This window comes from Scyliorhinus canicula, chromosome 3 (assembly GCF_902713615.1).
Source record: "Scyliorhinus canicula chromosome 3, sScyCan1.1, whole genome shotgun sequence".
Classification (NCBI taxonomy): domain Eukaryota; kingdom Metazoa; phylum Chordata; class Chondrichthyes; order Carcharhiniformes; family Scyliorhinidae; genus Scyliorhinus; species Scyliorhinus canicula.
Window position 1 is genome coordinate 276,145,279 of NC_052148.1, and position 22,795 is coordinate 276,168,073.

Consider the following 22,795-nt stretch of genomic DNA (forward strand, 5'->3'; position numbering starts at 1 on the left):
AACTTAGAAGTTTGGTCCGACTATAGTAAGACATTAAGAATGGTCCCATGACCAAAGTTAACATGTCCAGTTTGATACCAGTGTAGTGTTACAAGTCGCAACCCTTTGAGTTTACTGATCATGGCTTATCACTTCAATATCTTTGACCTCATGATTCACGGTCAAAGGTACCGCTTCTCCTTTTTGGTGACCTCACGACCCTATGTACTGCTTGATATCCTTTCAAGTTGACCCCCCCTCCACTCCTTTTCACATCCGTTTAACACTGCTTCGTTCCTTCATACACTGAGTGATTATTTGTTTGTTTCTTTATTGCATTTTTATTTGGTATTGCTCTTTTTAAAAACAATTATATTTTATTAAGTTAGAATACAAATCTCAGGAAAGAAGTTGGAGATTTATTTATCTAATTAATTATAATCTTTAAGGGCCCTTCAGAGATTCACGGGCCAACATCGAGGGCCGAAGGGCCTGTTCTGTGCTGTACTGTTCTATGTTCTATGTTCTTGACTCTCCGGGCCCCGGACCGATGTACCGGCTGAACCAAGACTACTGCTTGATATCCTTTGAAGTTGCCGACCATCTCAAATCACGAATTGTAACTTTACCTTTAAATTCACACACTCTTGCTGAAAACATGGAATTTCCTTAATTATGCCCGACCCGGGCCCCCCTATTCCACATCCTTCCACTACCTCCCCTGCTTCGTTCCTTTTCATGCACTGCTTATTTGTGTCCTGATCTTTTTTTTTTTTCTTCCTTTTTATTACTAAAACAGTTGTCTGTGTTTGTTTCTTTAGTGCATTTTTGATATAGGGGGCCCACTTCATCAGGGGCCCACTTGCCATCGGGCAAGCTGACACCCTGGCCAGTCCGCCACTGGATGCTTTTAATTGTGAGGAAGGTGGAACCAGCAATTGTTTAACCTTGACGTTTCTCATCACTGCCTGAAGGCCAGATGTTATTTTTCCCTTGTCAATTTTGAGTCTGATGCTAAGACCAAGTCATGTGATGAGATTGTGTCCCAGAATTCAGTATAAAATCGTATTGAGTTGACATACTTAGATTGTGTGCACACTAAATTAAAATTAATCGCGTAACCTCGGTTTCTTGACCTGGAAGCTGAGATTATCTGGGCACTTGTTGCCCCCATAATAACTCTGCTGCCGTGTGTCAAATATCTCATATTGTGTTTTCTGCTGTAAGTGTGGACACTAGACTGATCATTGTAACCCACAAACCACTTACTCATCCTGCTACCATTTGTAAAAGATGAAATTTGAATATTTGCTAATTTATTAATTTCATTCATTGATTCCGATGTGGATTGAATGTCATTTCAACTTGTGAGTCATGTGTACAACAGGTTTCAGTTTCACAGGTGAGATTTTACTCCTTCATCACTTATCTCATCATTGATTACATTATTTTCTCCAGCGTTGAGTGGGGTGATCTGTGCAACAAGAACATTTACTGCTTGATTACATGTCAGTCTCCTCTTCACATAATTTGCATTAAATTCAATAATATTCCATCATCTAGTGTAATGTGAATGGGATTTCTGAATAATTAGATTAATTCTCCTTTCTGTCTGAAACTCACTACCTGCAGATCACCTCACTCAGTATCATCCAAAATCACATCATGCAGGGACTGAAATATTCTCCAGCTCTCCAATCATCCGTGTCCATCTTGTGAATATCCTCGGCCGGTTTACTTGCCAACACAGTAAAATTCTCATTCCAAATTCCTCCAAACTATTTTTTAAATTTCCATATTTAACTGGTAATTGATTTCCCACAAACCCACAATTATAAATGACTGATTCCAGGGATGGCGGGACTGTCATATGAGGAGAGATTGACTCGGTTGGGATTGTTCTCGCTGGAGTTCAGAAGAATAAGGAGGGATCTCATACAGACTTATAACATTCTAACGGGGCTAGACAGGGTAGATGCAGGGAAGATGTTACCAATGATGGGTGTGTCCAGAACCAGGGATCACAGTCTGAGGATTCTGGGTAAACCATTTCGGACAGAGATAAGGAGACATTTCTTCACCCAAAGAGTGGTGAGCCTGTGGAATTCATTACCACAGGAAGTAGCTGATGCTAAAACTTTGAATATATTCAAGAGGTGGCTGGATATAGCACTGGAGAATAGGATCAAAGCTATGGGGAGAAAGCAGGATTAGGCTATTGAGTTGAATGATCAGCCACGATCGTGATGAATGGTGGAGCAGGCTCGCAGGGCCAAAAGGCCTCCTCCTGCTCCTATCTTCTATGTATCTATGTAACACTGACACATAATCAAGACACACGAGTTTCCAGCCAATTTAAAGCCTATCAGGTGTCTGCTGAAAGCAATAACCTTCCAACAGAATTGAGAGGTGGACACACCAACTTTACATAATTTTTAACAAACTTCTCTAACCACACAAAAAAATTTACTCAATTTTAAACTTACTCTATTAAATGTTTTTGGTGTTGTGGGTAGGGTGGTCCTTTTAAGGAGGCAGGCTCCATGCACCATGTGACCAACTTGGGGCCAATCGTGTGAGAGCACACAAACCCATGCCAATAGGGAGCTTGCGTGGGGACCCGAGGGCAGGACCCTGGGCTGTGTTGACCAGGGAGCTGAAGTGTAAAGACCTGTTGTATTGTGTTTCTGTGCCTGTTATCGAACTGCCTTTGCCTTTCATCAATAAACTCTTTCATCAATGAATTGAGGGGGGATTGAAGGAGCAGTTTAGAAAGTAGAGAAGCTCCAGCGAAAATCGGAATCATTTAAATCATGAGAGGAAATGCGTATCATCAGGAAACCAGTAAGAAATCTTTCAACACTGCAGTATTGCCGTTTCTGCTCGGCGATTCTGCGTTGGCGTGCGTCCTGAAGGCCGCCTTGGAGAACGCTTACCCGGAGATCAGAGGCTGAATGCCCTTGACTGCTGAAGTGTTCCCCGACTGGAAGGGAACATTCCTGCCTGGCGATTGTCACGCGATGTCCGTTCACCATTGTCGCAGCGTCTGCATGGTCTCGCCAATGTACCACGCTTCGGGACATCCTTTCCTTTGGCCGAGTCGCACGAGTATGTACCGCGTACCTATTGGGTGGTGTTCCCACGTGTAAGGGTGCTACCCATGTCGACGATCTGGCACGTGATTATCCCTGTGATTATCCCTCTCTCCAGTTGCTCCGTCTGGACCTGTAAAGACTTAATTACCTGCAAAGATCCGCATTCAAAGTACCATCTTGCATCATTGACTTTGTCTATATCTGTGTTTCTGGAACCCATCTCTTCATTCACCTGAGGAAGGAGCAGCGCTCCGAAAGCTAGTGATTCAAAACAAACCTGTTGGACTTTAACCTGGTGTTGTAAGGCTTCTTACTGTACCTAGCCCAGTCCAACGCCGGCACCTCCACATTAGCAAATTCTACCCATTTGACCAATGGGGTTAAGTTTTGGAGTCAATAGATCGAACAGCTCCATTTCTTTTACCATGGACACGATCACAGGTGATGACAAGCAGAAGGGGCGACTTCTGACAATTTGTGGGCTCCAAACATATAATTTGATTCGGAACCTCACCCCCAGAGGCACCCAACTTGAAGACCTTTGGCCAGATATGTTCTATGTTCTATAGTGAAATTGGTTAAAGAACATTTGAACACAGGGCCCTCGATTATCCTCCAATGCTATATGTCAGTGAGGGACCATGAAGAGACAGTCTCAGTGTTCATTAGCCTTCTGAGCACTGTGAGTTCGGGACCACGCTTAGTGACATGTTGCGAGATCGGCTGGTTTATGGGATCCATCACTTTAATATCCAGAAGAAGCTTCGGGTGGAGGCCACGATTACGCAGTAAAAAGTGGCTGGAATAGCTCAGGCGATGGAAGGTACCAGGAAAGGTGACACTGAGCTTCAAAGCGTGACTGAAGGGGAGGTTAACCAAGTTTGGCTGTATGGCCCGCGGTGGGATCAACAGGCACAGCACAGAACCAGACACGGTCTCCAGGACCAGGCCAGAAACCAAGGAGTGGGCAGAAGTCCAGTTGTCAACTGAGCTATCATTTCAGGAGCGAAGCCATCACCGGGAGACTGGCCATATTTGGGAGTTTTGTGATTCCAATGCAACTGAAAGAGACACAGTCAAGCGACACAAATCACAACAATGCAAAGAGACAGCAGCAGCAGTTCACAGCGCCACTCAACATAGTGGAGACGAGCTCAGAAGGAGAGAATCCAATGTATCGATCCAAATGAATAAGAGGTCTCCAATTCAAATTGTCTTCAGGGTAATTGGCAAATCCCTTAAAATTGAAATTGACATTGGGGCTTTAGCAACATTGTGAGTGAGCAGACTTTCCAATATCTTCGTGCAGGATCCCTGGGTGGGATTCTCCATCAACGGGATCCTCCGCTTCGCCTGCAGCGCATTCACGCCCACAGAGTTCCCGATGGCGTGGCCACAATGGGAAACTCCATTGGCTGTCGGGACGGAGAACCCTGCTGCCGGATGGGGGAGTGGGGGGAGCACCAGAAAAGGGGGTCTGACGGGATGGAGAATCCCGCCCAGTCTTTAATGTTGAAGAGTACCACAGCCAATCTTGCAACATAAACCGGGGGAACTTTATCGATCCTCGGAATAGCTATAAGGGATTCCAGGAGGTCAATCTGCCTTTGCTAGTCTTGGAAGAACATGTTGGGAAGAGGCGAGTTACAGAGGATTCAACTCATCTAGCTGCAAACCTTCAATATATCTGGGTGGCCTCCAAGATGTCTTCAGGAGTTCTGACAATGTCTTCAACAGGGAACTGGAGATTGAAGGAGCGAAAGCCAAGATATCTGTCAATCCGGATTCAACACCAAGGTCTTCAGAACCAGACCAGTGTCATGCGCACTGCTTCAGAACACTGAAGCAGGGATAAAGAAGTTGGAAAAGCTGGGGATTGTAGTGCTCTGCAGATCTGTATGTATACAAAGGGTTAATGTATAGACATAACAGCTAAGTGATCACTAGATGGCAGCACTAGAAAGGGGTATAAAAGACAGACCCAGTCCGAGTTCCCACCTCTTCGTGTGTATAGTGACTGGTGACCAGAGGTCGAGAGAGATAGCTCAGAGTGCAGTTAATCATAGTTTAATCTTATTCAATCTTGTTTAGTTGATACCTAGTATAAGTATTGGAGAGAGAACAAACTCACAGTTTATTTGTTTAAGTTACTCAATAAATGATTTGCTTTACGTGGAAGACTACAAGTGTTAATCAACATCAAGTTTAAGATTACCTTGATAAGAAGCAAATGAGTAACATATATTACACAAAATCTAACCGGGATAATCACGCCGGTGCCGTTTTCAGAGTGAGCGGGGCCAATATCACCTCAAGAAGAAGCTTTCTGAGTTGTGAAGAAGGCGTTATAGTCGTCAAACTTCTTGGTGCACTTTGACCCGGGAAAACCAATCATGCTGACATATGATACATCCCCTGATGGTATAGAGGCAGTTTTATTCCACAAAATGGGAGATGGTTTGGAATGCCCTACCCCCCCTGCCTGAAGGACCCTTTCAGAAACAGAATGAAACTGCCCAGATTGAGACGAAGGGCTATGCAGTTATTTACAGTGTGAAGAAGTTTCACCAGTATGTGTACAGTCAACGGTCCGACATAGTGACTGACCACAAGCCATTACTGAGCCTGTTAAGGGAAGATAAACCCATATTGCCCACAGCGTCAGTGGGGGTGCAGTGTTGACCCTGCTGTTGGCAGTTTTCTGCACCGACCTGTAAATTGTTATCATGGATACATTAAGACCTCTGCTTTTACCCCAGATCATTCCACCATCACCAGTATCCCGGGCGATCATTCTGGATTTGAACTTCCAAACACTCGGCCAGTTTCTGCGGCACATTCTCAGCTGGATCCAAGAGACTCGATTCTTTCAAAGATAAACGGGTGATCCAGTTTGGCTGGTGATACAGGAAGTCTGAAGAGCTGACGCCCGGTTTCATTCGTTAGGGCGAGTTGACATGTGAGGATGGCCTGATTCTGTGGGGATTACAGGTGGTCATCCAGCCTCAGGCTAGTGATCCCCTTCATCCACCTGCTACGCAGCGTCCACCCAGCCTCAGGCTAGTGATCCCCTCCATCCACCTGCTACGCAGCGTCCACCCAGCCTCAGGCTAGTGATCCCCTTCATCCACCTGCTACGCAGCGTCCACCCAGCCTCAGGCTAGTGATCCCCTCCATCCACCTGCTACGCAGCGTCCACCCAGCCTCAGGCTAGTGATCCCCTTCATCCACTGCTACGCAGCGTCCACCCAGCCTCAGGCTAGTGATCCCCTTCATCCACCTGCTACGCAGCGTCCACCCAGCCTCAGGCTAGTGATCCCCTTCATCCACCTGCTACGCAGCGTCCACCCAGCCTCAGGCTAGTGATCCCCTTCATCCACCTGCTATGCAGCGTCCACCCAGCCTCAGGCTAGTGATCCCCTTCATCCACCTGCTACGCAGCGTCCACCCAGCCTCAGGCTAGTGATCCCCTTCATCCACCTGCTACGCAGCGTCCACCCAGCCTCAGGCTAGTGATCCCCTTCATCCACCTGCTACGCAGCGTCCACCCAGCCTTAGGCTAGTGATCCCCTTCATCCACCTGCTACGCAGCGTCCACCCAGGACAGACATAGACGACGATGCTGACTTGCAGTTGCGAGTGGTAGTCAGGCAAGGATAAAGCCATTGAAGAGCTCGTACAGCAGTACCACCTTGCCAAATGCACCAATCTTTGCCGCCTTCTGCCATCCTTCACCCTTGGGAATGGCTAGGTAACCTACGGGCCCTTTTATGGGCAAAATGTTTTGGTGCTGGTAGATGCCCATTGAAGTAGCAATCGGTTCAGGAGATGGGATCACTACCTCGGCAGCCACGGTGGCTGCCCTACGCTGAGTGGTTGCTATTCATGACCATCGTGAATCAATTGTTTTGGACAATGGCACCCCTTCACTGCTGATGGTTTTCAGATTTTCATGCAAGCAAAAGGCAACAACAGGGGGTCAGCCCCTTGCCACCCAGTGTTGAACAGTCTGTCTGAGAGGCTGTTCAAACTTTCAAGAATGCCATGAGACAACAATCTGATTCACCACTTTGCCAGCGATTGACTAATTGTTTGTTGTTGTACAACTCAAACCCTCAGAGGGTCACACCAGCAAAGCTGCTCTGCACCTTTGTCTGAGACCCCCATTGGATCTGCTGTTTCCAAATTTGGTGGGAAGGATGGAGGCAGGTCAGGCCTCCCAGAAGAGTCAGTGGTCAGCGAGCAGCGGGCAGCGGTCAGCGAGCAGCGGTCAGCAAGCAGCGGTCAGCAAGCAGTGAGCAGCGGTCAGCGAGCAGCGGTCAGTGAGCAGCGGTCAGTGAGCAGCGGTCAGCAAGCAGCGGTCAGCAAGCAGTGAGCAGCGGTCAGCGAGCAGCGGTCAGTGAGCAGCGGGCAGCGGTCAGTGAGCAGCGGTCAGCGGTCAGCGAGCAGCGGTCAGCAAGCAGCGGTCAGCAAGCAGTGGTCAGCAAGCAGTGAGCAGCGGTCAGCGAGCAGTGGTCAGTGAGCAGCGGGCAGCGGTCAGCGAGCAGCGGTCAGCAAGCAGCGGTCAGTGAGCAGCGAGCAGCGGTCAGTGAGCAGCGGTCAGTGAGCAGCGAGCAGCGGTCAGCGAGCAGCGGTCAGCGAGCAGCAGTCAGCGGTCAGCGAGCAGCGGTCAGTGAGCAGCGAGCAGCGGTCAGTGAGCAGCGAGCAGCGGTCAGCGGTCAGCGAGCAGCGGTCAGTGAGCAGCGGTCAGTGAGCAGTGGGCAGCGGTCAGTGAGCAGCGGTCAGTGAGCAGCGGTCAGTGAGCAGCGGTCAGTGAGCAGTGGTCAGCGAGCAGTGGTCAGCGAGCAGTGGTCAGCGAGCAGGGTCAGTGAGCAGCGGGCAGCGGTCAGTGGGCAGCGGTCAGTGAGCAGTGGTCAGTGAGCAGTGGGCAGCGGTCAGTGGGCAGCGGTCAGTGAGCAGTGGTCAGCGAGCAGGGTCAGTGAGCAGCGGTCAGTGAGCAGCGGTCAGCGAGCAGCGGTCAGCGAGCAGCGGGCAGCAGGCAGCGGGCAGCGGTCAGCCAGCAGCGGTCAGCAAGCAGCGGGCAGCAGGCAGCGGGCAGCGGTCAGCGAGCAGTGGTCAGCGAGCAGGGTCAGTGAGCAGCGGTCAGTGAGCAGTGGGCAGCGCCAGTGAGCAGCGGTCAGTGAGCAGCGGTCAGTGAGCAGTGGTCAGCGGTCAGTGGGCAGCGGTCAGTGAGCAGTGGTCAGCGAGCAGTGGTCAGTGAGCAGTGGTCAGCGGTCAGTGAGCAGCGGTCAGTGAGCAGCGGGCAGTGAGCAGCGGGCAGCGAGCAGCGGTCAGTGAGCAGCAGTCAGTGAGCAGCGGGCAGCGAGCAGCGGTCAGTGAGCAGCGGTCAGCGAGCAGCGGGCAGCGAGCAGCAGTCAGTGAGCAGCGGGCAGCGAGCAGCAGTCAGTGAGCAGCGGGCAGCGAGCAGCAGTCAGTGAGCAGCGGGCAGCGAGCAGCGGTCAGTGAGCAGCAGTCAGTGAGCAGCGGGCAGCGAGCAGCGGTCAGTGAGCAGCGGTCAGTGAGCAGCGGGCAGCGAGCAGCGGTCAGCGAGCAGCGGTCAGCGAGCAGCGGGCAGCGAGCAGCGGTCAGTGAGCAGCAGTCAGTGAGCAGCGGGCAGCGAGCAGCGGTCAGTGAGCAGCGGTCAGTGAGCAGCGGGCAGCGAGCAGCGGTCAGTGAGTAGCGGTCAGAGAGCAGCGGGCAGCGAGCAGCGGTCAGCGAGCAGCGGTCAGCGAGCAGCGGGCAGCGAGCAGCGGGCAGCGAGCAGCGGGCAGTGAGCAGCGAGCAGCTGTTAGCGGTCAGCGAGCAGCGGTCAGTGAGCAGTGAGCAGCGGTCAGCGAGCAGCGGGCAGTGGTCAGCGGTCAGTGAGCAGCGGTCAGCGAGCAGCGAGCAGTGGGCAGCGGTCAGTGAGCAGCAGTCAGTGAGCAGCGGGCAGTGAGCAGCAAGCAGCTGTCAGCGAGCAGTGAGCAGCGAGCAGCGGTCAGCGAGCAGTGGGCAGCGGTCAGTGAGCAGCGGTCAGTGAGCAGCGGTCAGCGAGCAGCGGGCAGTTAGCAGCGAGCAGCGAGCAGCGGGCAGTGAGCAGCGAGCAGCGGTCAGCGAGCAGTGGGCAGCGGTCAGCGAGCAGTGGGCAGCGGTCAGCGAGCAGCAGTCAGTGAGCAGTGAGCAGCGAGCAGCGGTCAGCGAGCAGTGGGCAGCGGTCAGCGAGCAGCAGTCAGTGAGCAGTGAGCAGCGAGCAGCGGTCAGCGAGCAGTGGGCAGCGGTCAGCGAGCAGTGAGCAGCGGTCAGCGAGCAGTGAGCAGCGGTCAGCGAGCAGCGAGCAGCAGTCAGTGAGCAGCGGTCAGCGAGCAGTGAGCAGCGGTCAGCGAGCAGCGGGCAGTGGTCAGCGGTCAGCGGTCAGCGAGCAGCGGGCAGCGGTCAGCGAGCATTGAGCAGCGGTCAGCGGTCAGTGAGCAGCGGTCAGTGAGCAGCGAGCAGTGGGCAGCGGTCAGTGAGCAGCGAGCAGTGGGCAGCGGTCAGCGAGCAGCAGTCAGTGAGTAGTGAGCAGCGAGCAGTGGGCAGCGGTCAGCGAGCAGTGAGCAGCGGTCAGCGAGCAGCGAGCAGCGGTCAGCGAGCAGCGAGCAGCGGGCAGTGAGCAGCGAGCAGCGGGCAGTGAGCAGCGAGCAGCGAGCAGCGGGCAGCGAGCAGCGAGCAGCGGGCAGCGAGCAGCGAGCAGCGGGCAGCGAGCAGCGAGCAGCGGGCAGCGGTCAGTGGGCAGCGGTCAGTGAGCAGTGGTCAGTGAGCAGTGGGCAGCGGTCAGTGGGCAGCGGTCAGTGAGCAGCGGTCAGCGAGCAGGGTCAGTGAGCAGCGGTCAGTGAGCAGCGGTCAGCGAGCAGCGGTCAGCGAGCAGCGGGCAGCAGGCAGCGGGCAGCGGTCAGCCAGCAGCGGTCAGCAAGCAGCGGGCAGCAGGCAGCGGGCAGCGGTCAGCGAGCAGTGGTCAGCGAGCAGGGTCAGTGAGCAGCGGTCAGTGAGCAGTGGGCAGCGCCAGTGAGCAGCGGTCAGTGAGCAGTGGTCAGCGGTCAGTGAGCAGCGGTCAGTGAGCAGCGGTCAGTGAGCAGTGGGCAGCGGTCAGTGGGCAGCGGTCAGTGAGCAGCGGGCAGTGAGCAGCGGGCAGCGAGCAGCGGTCAGCGAGCAGTGGTCAGCGAGCAGCGGGCAGCGAGCAGCAGTCAGTGAGCAGCGGGCAGCGAGCAGCAGTCAGTGAGCAGCGGGCAGCGAGCAGCGGTCAGCGAGCAGTGGTCAGCGAGCAGCGGGCAGCGAGCAGCGGTCAGTGAGCAGCGGTCAGTGAGCAGCGGGCAGCGAGCAGCGGTCAGTGAGCAGCAGTCAGTGAGCAGCGGGCAGCGAGCAGCGGTCAGTGAGCAGCGGTCAGTGAGCAGCGGGCAGCGAGCAGCGGTCAGTGAGCAGCAGTCAGTGAGCAGCGGGCAGCGAGCAGCGGTCAGTGAGCAGCGGTCAGTGAGCAGCGGTCAGCGAGCAGCGGTCAGCGAGCAGCGGGCAGCGAGCAGCGGGCAGCGAGCAGCGGGCAGTGAGCAGCGAGCAGCTGTTAGCGGTCAGCGAGCAGCGGTCAGTGAGCAGTGAGCAGCGGTCAGCGAGCAGCGGGCAGTGGTCAGCGGTCAGCGGTCAGTGAGCAGTGGTCAGCGGTCAGTGAGCAGCGGTCAGCGAGCAGCGAGCAGTGGGCAGCGGTCAGTGAGCAGCAGTCAGTGAGCAGCGGGCAGTGAGCAGCGAGCAGCTGTCAGCGAGCAGTGAGCAGCGAGCAGCGGTCAGCGAGCAGTGGGCAACGGTCAGTGAGCAGCGGTCAGTGAGCAGCGGTCAGCGAGCAGCGGGCAGTTAGCAGCGAGCAGCGAGCAGCGGGCAGTGAGCAGCGAGCAGCGGTCAGCGAGCAGTGGGCAGCGGTCAGCGAGCAGTGAGCAGCAAGCAGCGGTCAGCGAGCAGCGGGCAGCGGTCAGCGAGCATTGAGCAGCGAGCAGCGGTCAGCGAGCAGTGAGCAGCGGTCAGCGGTCAGTGAGCAGCGGTCAGTGGGCAGCGGTCAGCGAGCAGCAGTCAGTGAGCAGTGAGCAGCGAGCAGCGGTCAGCGAGCAGTGGGCAGCGGTCAGCGAGCAGTGAGCAGCGGTCAGCGAGCAGTGAGCAGCGGTCAGCGAGCAGCGAGCAGCAGTCAGTGAGCAGTGGGCAGTGAGCAGCGAGCAGCTGTCAGCGAGCAGTGAGCAGCGGTCAGCGAGCAGCGGGCAGTGGTCAGCGGTCAGCGGTCAGTGAGCAGTGGTCAGCGAGCAGCGAGCAGTGGGCAGCGGTCAGCGAGCAGCAGTCAGTGAGCAGTGAGCAGCGAGCAGCGGTCAGCGAGCAGTGAGCAGCGGTCAGCGAGCAGTGAGCAGCGGTCAGCGAGCAGCGAGCAGCGGTCAGCGAGCAGCGAGCAGCGGTCAGCGAGCAGTGAGCAGCGGGCAGCGAGCAGCGAGCAGCGGGCAGCGAGCAGCGAGCAGCGGGCAGTGAGCAGCGAGCAGCGGGCAGTGAGCAGCGAGCAGCGAGCAGCGGGCAGCGAGCAGCGAGCAGCGAGCAGCGGGCAGCGGGCAGCGAGCAGCGAGCAGCGGGCAGCGAGCAGCGAGCAGCGGTCAGCGAGCAGTGAGCAGCGGTCAGCGAGCAGCGAGCAGCTAGCAGCGGTCAGCGAGCAGCGAGCAGCGAGCAGCGAGCAGCGGTCAGCGAGCAGTGAGCAGCGGTCAGCGAGCAGCGAGCAGCGAGCAGCGGTCAGCGAGCAGTGAGCAGCGGTCAGCGAGCAGCGAGCAGCGAGCAGCGAGCAGCGGTCAGCGAGCAGCGAGCAGCGGTCAGCGGGCAGTGGTCAGCAAGCAGCGAGTAGCGGTCAGCGGGCAGCGGTCAGCGAGCAGCGAGCAGCGGGCAGTGGTCAGCGAGCAGCGAGTAGCGGGCAGCGAGCAGCGAGCAGCGGGCAGAGCGGAGGGGTGACAGCTCATTATAGATGGGAGACTCGGGTTTAGTCTGCAAGTTTGATTCAGGCCAGTCGCCGATTCTGCTTTGTCGAGCAGAAACTTACAGCCAAGTTCCGCACACATGAGTGCGGCCTCAACCGGGACCTTGGATTCATGTCGCATTACATTCACCCCCCACCATCTGGCCTGGGCTTGCAAAATCCTACCAACTGTCCTGGCTTGAGACAATTCACATCTCTTTAACCTGGGGTTACCCCTATCTCCAGTTGCTCCGTCTGGAGCTGTAGATTTAATTACCTGCTAATGCTCGCATTCTAAGCATTGTCTGGCATCTCTGACTTTGTCTATAATTATGTTTCTGGACCATACCTCTTCATTCACCTGAGGAAGGAGCAGTGCTCCGAAAGCTAGTGTTTGAAACAAACATATTGGGCTATAACCTGGTGTAAGACTTCTTACTTGGTTAGAAGGGCGGACGGTAGTGGCCCAGTTAGGCTCGGTGTGTTATGTGGTCAGTGCTAATGGGAAAACCATCAGAAAGCACGTGACCATTTGAGGAGTCAAGGGGCTGGAGTTGACAAGTCTAGCCAGCATTGTGAACAGCCCGTGACTCTGTCCAGCCAGGAGGAGCCAGGGACCTCAATTCTGTTCAACTATCCGTGCCTTTCGAGGCCAACAGACTACTCTATCACCCAAAAGGGTTCCTGGCCGATGACAGGGATACGGAGATCCTGGAAGATCAGGAGGTCTCCAGGCCCATTGACTTTCTGATGCCTCTTTCCTCTGTTCACGTTTGTAACTTCTGTATATAGTTTTTGGGATAATTGTACTAAGGGACTTAAGGGGGAGGGATATGGTAGCATGGCCCTTTAAGGGAGTGGGCCCACAGACCACATGACCAACTCATAGGTACATTGGAATTAGGGGTAGAGGTCGGTAATTCAGCCCCTCCAGCCTGCTCCGCCATTCAATCAGATCATGGCTGATCTCTTCCTGTCTCAAATCCACCTCCCCACCTGTTCCCCAAATCCCTTTCACCCATTTTATCAGAAATATATCGATCTCCTTCTTGAAACCATGTATTGCCTGACATTCCACCGCACTGTGGGGCACGAGTTCCACAAATTCACCACCCTCTGCGAGAAGTAGTTCCTCCTCATCTCAGTTCTAAATTTACCGCCTCTCGGCCTATATCTGTGGCCTCTCATTCCAGATTGCCCCACAAGGGGGAACAATTGGTCTACGTTTACTTTATCAATCCCTTTTAGTATTTTACACACCTCGATCAGATCCCCTCTCATCCTTCCACACAGTAAAAGCCCAAACTGTTTCATCTGTTCTCATATGTCAACTTCACGCTTATCTACATTGAACTCCATCTGCCAAATGTTGGTCCCTTAGCCTAGCCGATCTCTATCTGTCTGTAAAACACTTGGGCGGGATTCTCTGCTCGCCGACGCCAACATCGCGTTTGGTGATCAGCCAGAGAATCAACGTTCCAAATCGGGGGCAGTGGTGATTTTGTGATGTTCAACCCCCTCCAAAGCCATACCTACAGTCTCAGGACATTGCCTGAGGGCCGCCCCTCCCATTGCTCCACCCCCGACGGGAACTCGGCGCGGTGGCTGCGGACTCAGTCCGACGCCGCCACATTCGGGGGAAGGGCCTATCTGTGGGCAGGGGGGACTTTATCAGGGGTTGTGGGCACTGTTGGAGGCTGGTCCGGGGTTCACGAGTCGACCAAAGGGGGCACTATTTCGCAGGCCGGGTCCGCGAGCGGCCGCCGCCATGTTACACAGAGCAGCCGCTACAGGCCACCGCTGTGCGCATGCGCGGCCTCGAACCCGGCAATTCTCTGGGCCGTATCGGCAGCTAGAGCCGGGTGTTCTACGCTGCCGGCATGATGCTGGCCCCCAGCGAAACGCTACGCTGCCGGCATGCCCCCCCCCCCCCAGCCAAACACTACGCTGCCAGCATGCCCCCCCCCCCCAGCCAAACACTACGCTGCCAGCATGCCCCCCCCCCGGTAAACACTACGCTGCCGGCATGCCCCCCCCCCCAAACGCTACGCTGCCGGCATGCCCCCCCCCCACAAACGCTACACTGCCGGCATGCCCACCCCCCCCCCCCCCCCCCCCGGCCAAACACTACACTGCCGACATCCCCCCCCCCAGCCAAACGCTACGCTGCCGGCATGCCCCCCCCGGCCAAACACTACACTGCCGGCATGCCCCCCCCCCGGCCAAACGCTACACTGCCGGCATGCCCCCCCCCCCCCGGCCAAACACTACACTGCCGACATGCCCCCCCCCCCCGGCCAAACGCTACACTGCCGGCATGCCCCCCCCCACAAACACTACACTGCCGGCATGCCCCCCCCCCCCCACAAACACTACACTGCCGGCATGCCCCCACCCCCCCCGGCCAAACACTACACTGCCGACATCCCCCCCCCCAGCCAAACGCTACGCTGCCGGCATAACCCCCCCCCACAAACACTACACTGCCGGCATGCCCCCCCCCCCCCCCGGCCAAACGCTACACTGCCGACATCCCCCCCCCCAGCCAAACGCTACGCTGCCGGCATACCCCCCCCCCCCCCCCCCCACAAACACTACACTGCCGGCATGCCCCCCCCCCCCACAAACACTACACTGCCGACATCCCCCCCCCCAGCCAAACGCTACACTGCCGGCATGCCCCCCCCCACAAACACTACACTGCCGGCATGCCCCCCCCCCCCCCGGCCAAACGCTACACTGCCGACATCCCCCCCCCCCAGCCAAACGCTACGCTGCCGGCATACCCCCCCCCCCCCCCACAAACACTACACTGCCGGCATGCCCCCCCCCCCCCCGGCCAAACACTACACTGCCGACATCCCCCCCCCCCAGCCAAACGCTACGCTGCCGGCATACCCCCCCCCCCACAAACACTACACTGCCGGCATGCCCCCCCCCCCCGGCCAAACGCTACACTGCCGGCATGCCCCCCCCCCCAGCCAAACGGAGGATCAGTGCCATTTTGCGCTGAATTTGTGGGAGTAAAACGCCAACGGCCACACCCGGCATCAGAACATAGCCTCCCAATCGGAGAATACAGCCCTTCATCTCCTCTTCACTGCCTGCATTCCCAACTATTTCAGTTTCATCCGCAAATGTTGCTATGTTACACTCTGTCTCTGATTTCAGATCATTTATATAGATTGTGAACAGCTGAGGTCCGAGGACTGTGCCCTGCGGCTCCCCGCTAATTACCGTTCACCAGCCAGAGAAGGACCCATTTATCCCGACCCTCTGCTTTCTGTCGGTCAGCCAATCCTCAATCCAATCTAATACTCTACCCCCAACCCTCTGTGACCTCACCTTCTGGATCTGCCTTTTATGCGGCAGCTTGTCAAACACCTTCTGGAAGTCTAAATATACCACATCCGCAGGTTCCCCATTATCCACCTTGCTGGTTACATCCTCAAAGGCCTCAAGCACGTTGTCAAGCAAGACTTACCCATCATAAAACCATGCTGACAATGGTGGATTGAACTTTGCCTTTCCAAATGTTCAGTCATCTCCTCGTTAATGATGATTCCCACACAGAGGTCAAGCTGACCCGTCTACAGTTTCCTACTTTTTGCCTCTCCCCCTTTTTGAGTAAGGGTGTCACATTAGCATGTTTCCAATCGGGGCCAATTGCACAGGAGTTTGTGAATCATGGCCAATAGGGAGCTTGCACAGGTCGCTGGGAGCAGGTCCTGGGCAGTGTGGACCAGGAGCTGAAGTGTTCAGACCTGTTGTATTGTGTTTCTGTGCCTATTTTCAAACTGCCTTTGCCTTTCATCAATAAACCCCTTTGTTAACTACCACAAGCCTCCAGCATCTGTCCCCAGAGCCACCACAGTTATAATCTTCAACTTTTCCCAAATTTCATCTCTTTATCCTTTTTGTCCTTCAAACCAATTTTAAATTTCCAATGTTCATTACTTAAGTAAGTTTGAAAGAAATCTTCACAGTTAATTTTTTTTTAACTCCAATGTTTTGAAAAGTTTAAATTGGATCAATACGCAGCTTATCTGTGTATTGGGAACAGACTGACCTCATCTTAAACCCAATCTTCCACATTCTACCTTCCTTACCACCATTTTTCTTAGGGATGGGTAATTCCTGGAATATGTCTCTGCTGTAATAAAAGACATTGTAATGGTGTTCCTTATCTGGGTCCCATCGCATTATGCGTTCATCACCGCTTGATAAGGGGCCATCTGTACCGGGAGGGGGGGGTATTTACAATGCACTGCAGCTGGGGGAATGGTCATCCCCATGTGGTGCTGTTCAAGATAAACACAGGGCCTTTCTCAGTTTTTATCACTTGTTTGGGACTTCCACCACTTCGTACTGCGCAGGGATGGATTTGTCGGGACCTATCCTTGCTTTTGAATTTTTACAATTGTCTTACAATACTTCCAGATGAGGAAGAGAGAGATTGTTCCCTCCCCTTCCCAGCCAGCAGAAAACTCAAACTCTGCCGTGTCAGCACCTTATGTCATAGTTTGCAGGCCACTGACTCCTCTCAAGCTCAGGTTCACTGACCTCTTTTGAGTCTGTGATTCTGCACCCGCTCGGGCCCACAGCTCGATGGTCACCTGCAGCCCAATGACCTCTTCCATTTTCAGGGCGCCCCTACTTTCCTCAGTCTGGTGCACCCTCAGCTCAGGTCCGCAGTTTATGTCACCAGTTGATCAGCACAGTACTGTCCAGAGTATAATCAACGATCGTACTCACCAAACAGAAATGCTGCTTTCACAACCAGTCCAAGGGGAACCTCATCGCCATTTGTTGGGGAGATGAAAAATGAAATGAAATGAAAATCGCTTATTGTCACGAGTAGGCTTCAATGAAGTTACTGTGAAAAGCCCCTAGTCGCCACATTCCAGCGCCTGTCCGGGGAGGCTGGTACGGGAATTGAACCGTGCTGCTGGCCTGCTTGGTCTGCTTTAAAAGCCAGCGATTTAGCCAAGTGAGCTAAACCAGCCCCTAGCCCCAGATTCACAGCAATCCATCAATGGATGAATTGCTGCAAGTCCCATCCCTCCTCCAACTGATTGCCAAGACAATTTCCTAAAATTAAAGTACAACAATATGATAATAACAGCTTTGATGTGAGTGGGTGGGGTAAACTTTGCCAATTCTATTTGTCCTTTTCCATTGAAACTTAAAATGTGGAAGCTAAGACATTGCCCCCAAATGACTAAGAACAGCAAACTATCAAACCTTCTTCGGTATGCACAAGACATCATGGTGGCGCAATGGTTAGCACTGCTTTCTCAGAGCGCCGAGGTCCCAGGTTCGATCCTGGCTCTGGGTCCCTGTCCGTGTGGAGTTTGCACATTCTCCCCGTGTTTGCCTGGGTTTCACTCCCACAACCCAAAGATGTGCAGGGTTGATGGATTGGCCACACTAAATTGCATCTTAATTGGAAAAAAATAATTGGGTACTCTAAATTTATTTTTTTTAAAGTACATACGTGTGCAGTCTACAAAACATGGCTACTGACCCCCATTGGGTGTGAGCGATGCCCAGCTCATATGCCAGTGATACAATGATTTCTTATGAAAGCTTTGTTGTGTTTTCACAGTATGGGATAAAGAAGAAAGAAGAAAAGGAGGCAGAGGCAATGGCAGCAATGGAAGCCCAGGCAGAGGGGAGCTTGACACGTCCCAAGAAAGCAATTCCTGCCGGCTGTGGCGATGAAGAGGAGGAAGAGGAAAGTATTTTGGACACTGTCTTAAAATATCTCCCAGGGCCTCTTCAAGATATGTTCAAGAAGTAACACCATTAATTATATGCAAAATAACTTCTGGTTTTGTTGCTAAGTGTAAAAACCATTCTCATTATAAAATGAGAATTTATTGTGGTCATTCCAGCTAATTATGATTTAACTGCTCACTCCTTCCTGTGTGTAGTGGCATGGAATCTTCATCATAACAGACCATCCAGGACAACTCTGTGCAACAGTCTTGAAATAATCTAATCGGATAAGCCATGTTTATAGTCAAATAAAATCCAGTTATTTAATAGTGAAAAGAAGAAACTTGTATCTTTCTATTGATATGTGACCACTTTGACATTGCAGGGCTCGAGTAAGCATTGATACCAATATTTGATGTTCATCATACTAGCTTAATAAAGCAACAGGTCACAACACTGGGTCATACCTACAATGCACAGCTAATTTACTGAGCATTAGAGCTGAAACTAATCATTACTTAACTCTGTTAATATCAACATTTGGCAAGTTTTCAAATTTGGATAAAACTTATTAGTGAATTTGAAATCTGGGAATTATTGTGTGTTATATGATGGTCTGAAGCTTAACATGTTTGTATCGAGTTATTTGGCTTGCTATGTTGGTGCGACCAAATTATTTTAAACAGGTTAATGTCCTTAAAATGCAAAAAAATGGGATGCTAACATGTTAAGTATTTGTACCCTAATATTGCATAACCTCAACTCCAGATTTTAGCATTTTATGATATAATTGTACATTTAAAACCTGTTGGAAATCTAAATTGTATTTTCAAAGCTCTTCACAATGCTACCTATTTGAACCTGCACAGAATAAATGCGACCCAGTGAACAGAGACTTTGTGAATGTAAGCATTGGAACAGGAGATATATTCTGTAGAGAAATATTCAGTGATAACTATTTCAAAGGCAGGTTGTGAAATATCAGATGATATACATTATTGTCACGGTGATATTGAATGATTCAGTAAGAATATGGCACAGATACAATGGACTGAATGAGCATCAGTCTGAATCATTTTAAAATGCATTTTGTGCAGGCACCAGATTAACTATGTTGAGAACAGTTCATTTTTCCAAACATTTTGCAATTTCAAGTGGTAAATTAGTATTTGATATGCAAAAAATAATCTGTCACTCTGTTAGTAAAAAATCTTGAATCTCAAAGATGTACAATTATCTTACGTATTTTTCAAAAATGCCACAATCCATCCGAATGTTCAGAGCATCCCCACCATGAGCAGTTTAACTGTGCCAATTAGCATTGAGATCACAGGAAGTACAAACCTATTCAAACCCAGCCCCTGGAACAATTTGCATAGGGTGCAACACACCTTCACCCTATAGAATTCAGGTTGCAAACTTTGTTTTGTGCAAGTATTGAAACCGGGCGTCGGCTAGCTGTGTGTTTCACAGCCATATAACAAATGTAAAATACACCCACTTGTACAGTGGAATGCCATAGCCGCGCCCCATCCCTGTCTGCTGAGCTATTTTTACAGGATGTTATTGTGTCTCCTTTGTCACAGGTGTCTGGTGTTTGTCACTATATGTATTAAAACCTGTCATAATTGTAAATAGTTAAAAATATACAAAATTAAGCCATTTAAAATTAATATGAGGAACAGATCATATTGCTGGATATGGGACTATCCCATGTAAATTATCACTGTGAAATTCCAGGTAGTTGTGGAGAATTCTTGTCATTTGATGAATATTATGACTTGTTTCAGTATTTGAAACCACTATATCTTGAGTACTGTATTTTCCTCATACCATACCAGCTGATAAAATATGACTAGTTAAAATATTCATTTGATCAACAAAATTAAATTTGTTGGTATTTGAAGATATTTTACTGCGATTAAATGCCATATTTCTCCCAGAACCCTTCAATGAGACTTGTGTTCACTGTGGAGTTGAAGGTAAAAACCAGAGTGCAGCCTGACCTTGGGGTTAAACCATACGTGTCCTATTCATAGTACTATTATACAGGGTACAAGGAGCCATATGTTACACTTCTTAGGGAAAAGTCAAATCACTGGGTTTCCTGAAGAACTCCAGGGTTTTCTGTATTACCATTCACCAGAAAGGTCAGAATATTGACAAATTTATTTCTGAGTAAAGACACGGTATTCGATAATAGTTACATACTTGTCACTTTACTTTGAGCCCATATGCTATCTACCATCCCTTCCCCATCTTCCACCTTTCCTTTATTCCATTTCTCCTCTCCCTTTCTTCCCCTTTCACTTCCTCCTCCTCTCCTCCACATCTTCCTTCCCCTCTCCCCCTCATCTTTCCCCTCTCCCATTCTCTTCCACCATCTCCCTCTATCTTACACACCCTCCCTCATCCTCACCTCCAGCTCTCATCCCTCTCCTCCCATCTCCCTTCCCTCACCCTTACTCCCCACCTTTCCCGTCACCACCCCCCACTCACCCTCCCCTCTAGCTCACTTCTTTCATGCACAGCAACAACACAGACCACGTGATTTCCCCTCCCTCCCCTTTCTCCTTCTGACCTCCACTCCCTCCCCTTCCTTCTCCCCATCCTGAACCTTCCCTCCTCTCTCTATCCCCTCTTCCATCCTCCGTCTCTCTCCCACTCTCCCCTCTCCCCCTCTCGCACCAGAACTGTCAGACAAGAAATGAAAATATTTCATTTGAATTGAAGAGTTAAAATATGATTTCTTTAAAACAAGTCCTCTTTCTTTTAATTTAAATTAAACCAAAGAAAGATTTGCTCCATAATTATGATTTAGCAGATTTGTTTGTTAGGCACCAGGTTGATGTTGATCGTAATGAAAAGGAACCAGTTTATCTCAGGTATGGGTTCTTGTGTTTGAATGTCTTGCCGAATGGCCAAGTGTGTTCTTGAGATTATTTCACTCACAGCCTTTCTATAGAATAAAAGCAAGACGTTACTATGAAGAGAACAAAGCTAATTTCATTTGATAAACTCCACATACTTCACCAGAGAAAGCCATAAATAGGCTTGGCAGTCTGAAATAGTTTCTCCAAAAATATTGAAGCACATGAACAGTTTATACAAGACACAGAGGGCCAGCACACGCACAGGTCCTGAATTGTAAACATACAGTCATTGTAGAACATGATTATACTTCTGACTGAGGCAGAAACACAAGCAATAATATTCTACTTCAACCAATTCTAAAGAGGGACATTGTGGGGTGATTGTAACCTAACCCTCCCTTTGGGAAAGAGGAGAATGGGGGATATGCTGGGTTTCCCACTCACCCGACAGCAAGTCACTGCACAGCAATATTGGGTGTTGGATAAAGCCAACATCCCGAGCAATCACACGGGAACCCCACCCATCAATTCAGTTAAAATGACTCACAAAGGCCGAAACTTCCTTGAATTCTTACCACTCTGCACGTTACTTTGATGCTTCACACTTTGAGCAAAGATGTGGAGATGCCGGCGTTGGACCGAGGTGAGCACAGTAAGAAGTCTTACAACACCAGGTTAAAGTCCAACATGTTTGTTTCAAACACTAACTTTAAGAGCACCTGAGGAAGGAGCAGTGCTCCGAAAGCTCGTGTTTGAAACAAACATGTTGGACTTTAACCTGGTGTTGTAAGACTTCTTACTTTGAACAAAGTAACACCGATGATTGGGAGGGCTAGCAGGACCTTAAATATACTTTAGGCCAGATTATTGACTTCAATATTCTGAACCAGATATTGTTCCAGCAGTGAAATGCGATTGAATTTTATTTAAAGATTAGTATTTAGCGCCATCTTTACTCAAATATAATTTGACATTTTTTAAATAACCTCATTGTTTGGAATCATTTTAATTACCTGCGTGGTAATTTTAACAAATCTAATGCTAAAACACATTTGGGAAATAAGCTAATAAAAATGGCAAAGTATTAAACTGTCAAAAATACTGTAAATATCAAAATTGAAGAGTTTAAAATGTAGTTAAAGACTGTCAAGCCATTATAAAAATGAGACTGCAATATATCTATCAATAATACTAGTCTGTGTGAAAAACTGATTTGTTTCAAGTTCCTTGTTGTCTTTCAGTGATATGCTGTTACAATTTCTCATCCTGATTTCATTCTCTGAACAGAATTATGCTAAACACATTAAATTTACAAATAAGAGTGAAGGTTTTACTGTAGCTCAAACCTTTGTTGTGTCCTGAATTGAAATGTCTGATACATCTTCAATTGCTTTATCCACTATCTGTCAACAAGCTTATCGTTCAACCCTTTTTGAAATTACTTAGGCAAATCCTATTGGTGCTTCTTGTGGTTCTTCAGAGCTTTTGCGTGAACTGGTGAATTTTGTCATGTGAAGGATTCTATCCTGCTTCAGGCTACACGCATGTTGTACTGTCCAATCAACAACTAAAGTAAAGACTTTGTGACTGATTATTATGTTGACTTTAGCAGATGTAGCATCACTGCATGCTGTTTATATAATGTTAATGTATACTGAAAATAAAATAAAGTGACTTCACTTCAAAACCTCTCTCACCCACTGTGTTTTTATTTGAAATTTAAATGTCCCAATATTTTCATGTTTTTTTTCTAATGATGAGAAATTAAATCTGGATGAGATGATTGGGTTTCTTGAAATTGCTACAACTTCGCTGGTGTTACCCACAAATATCCAACACACAGCAACCAATGTAAATTACACAAGTAAAAGAATCTCACTCACTCCAGGGCGAGACCACCCAGCTGTTCAGGCCCTGCGGCATCTTCCTGTCCCGCCCACAGTGAACCCCTACCATGGGTTACCCAGCAGTAGGGATGGATTCAATGGGAAATCCCATTGGCACTGGAGGGAGCAGAAGATGCCAGCCTAGGCCAGAGGCAGTCACTGCCCACATCACGGGGTGGATTCTTCATTCCAAAGTGAGGGATATAAAAACATGAAGCTGTCAAG

At 50.9% G+C, this 22,795-nt stretch overlaps 1 protein-coding gene across 1 annotated transcript in view; it reads left to right on the plus strand.

The window, feature by feature from the left end:
* LOC119963578 (complexin-1) overlaps positions 1–22,371 on the plus strand; it is a 193,317-nt gene extending 170,946 nt beyond the window's left edge. The window contains exon 4 of the mRNA XM_038792908.1: positions 17,699–22,371. Within this exon, the coding sequence (XP_038648836.1) occupies positions 17,699–17,893 (195 nt within the window). The 3' untranslated portion in view covers positions 17,894–22,371. The remainder of the gene's footprint in view (positions 1–17,698) is intronic.
* The last annotated feature ends 424 nt before the right edge of the window (positions 22,372–22,795 follow it).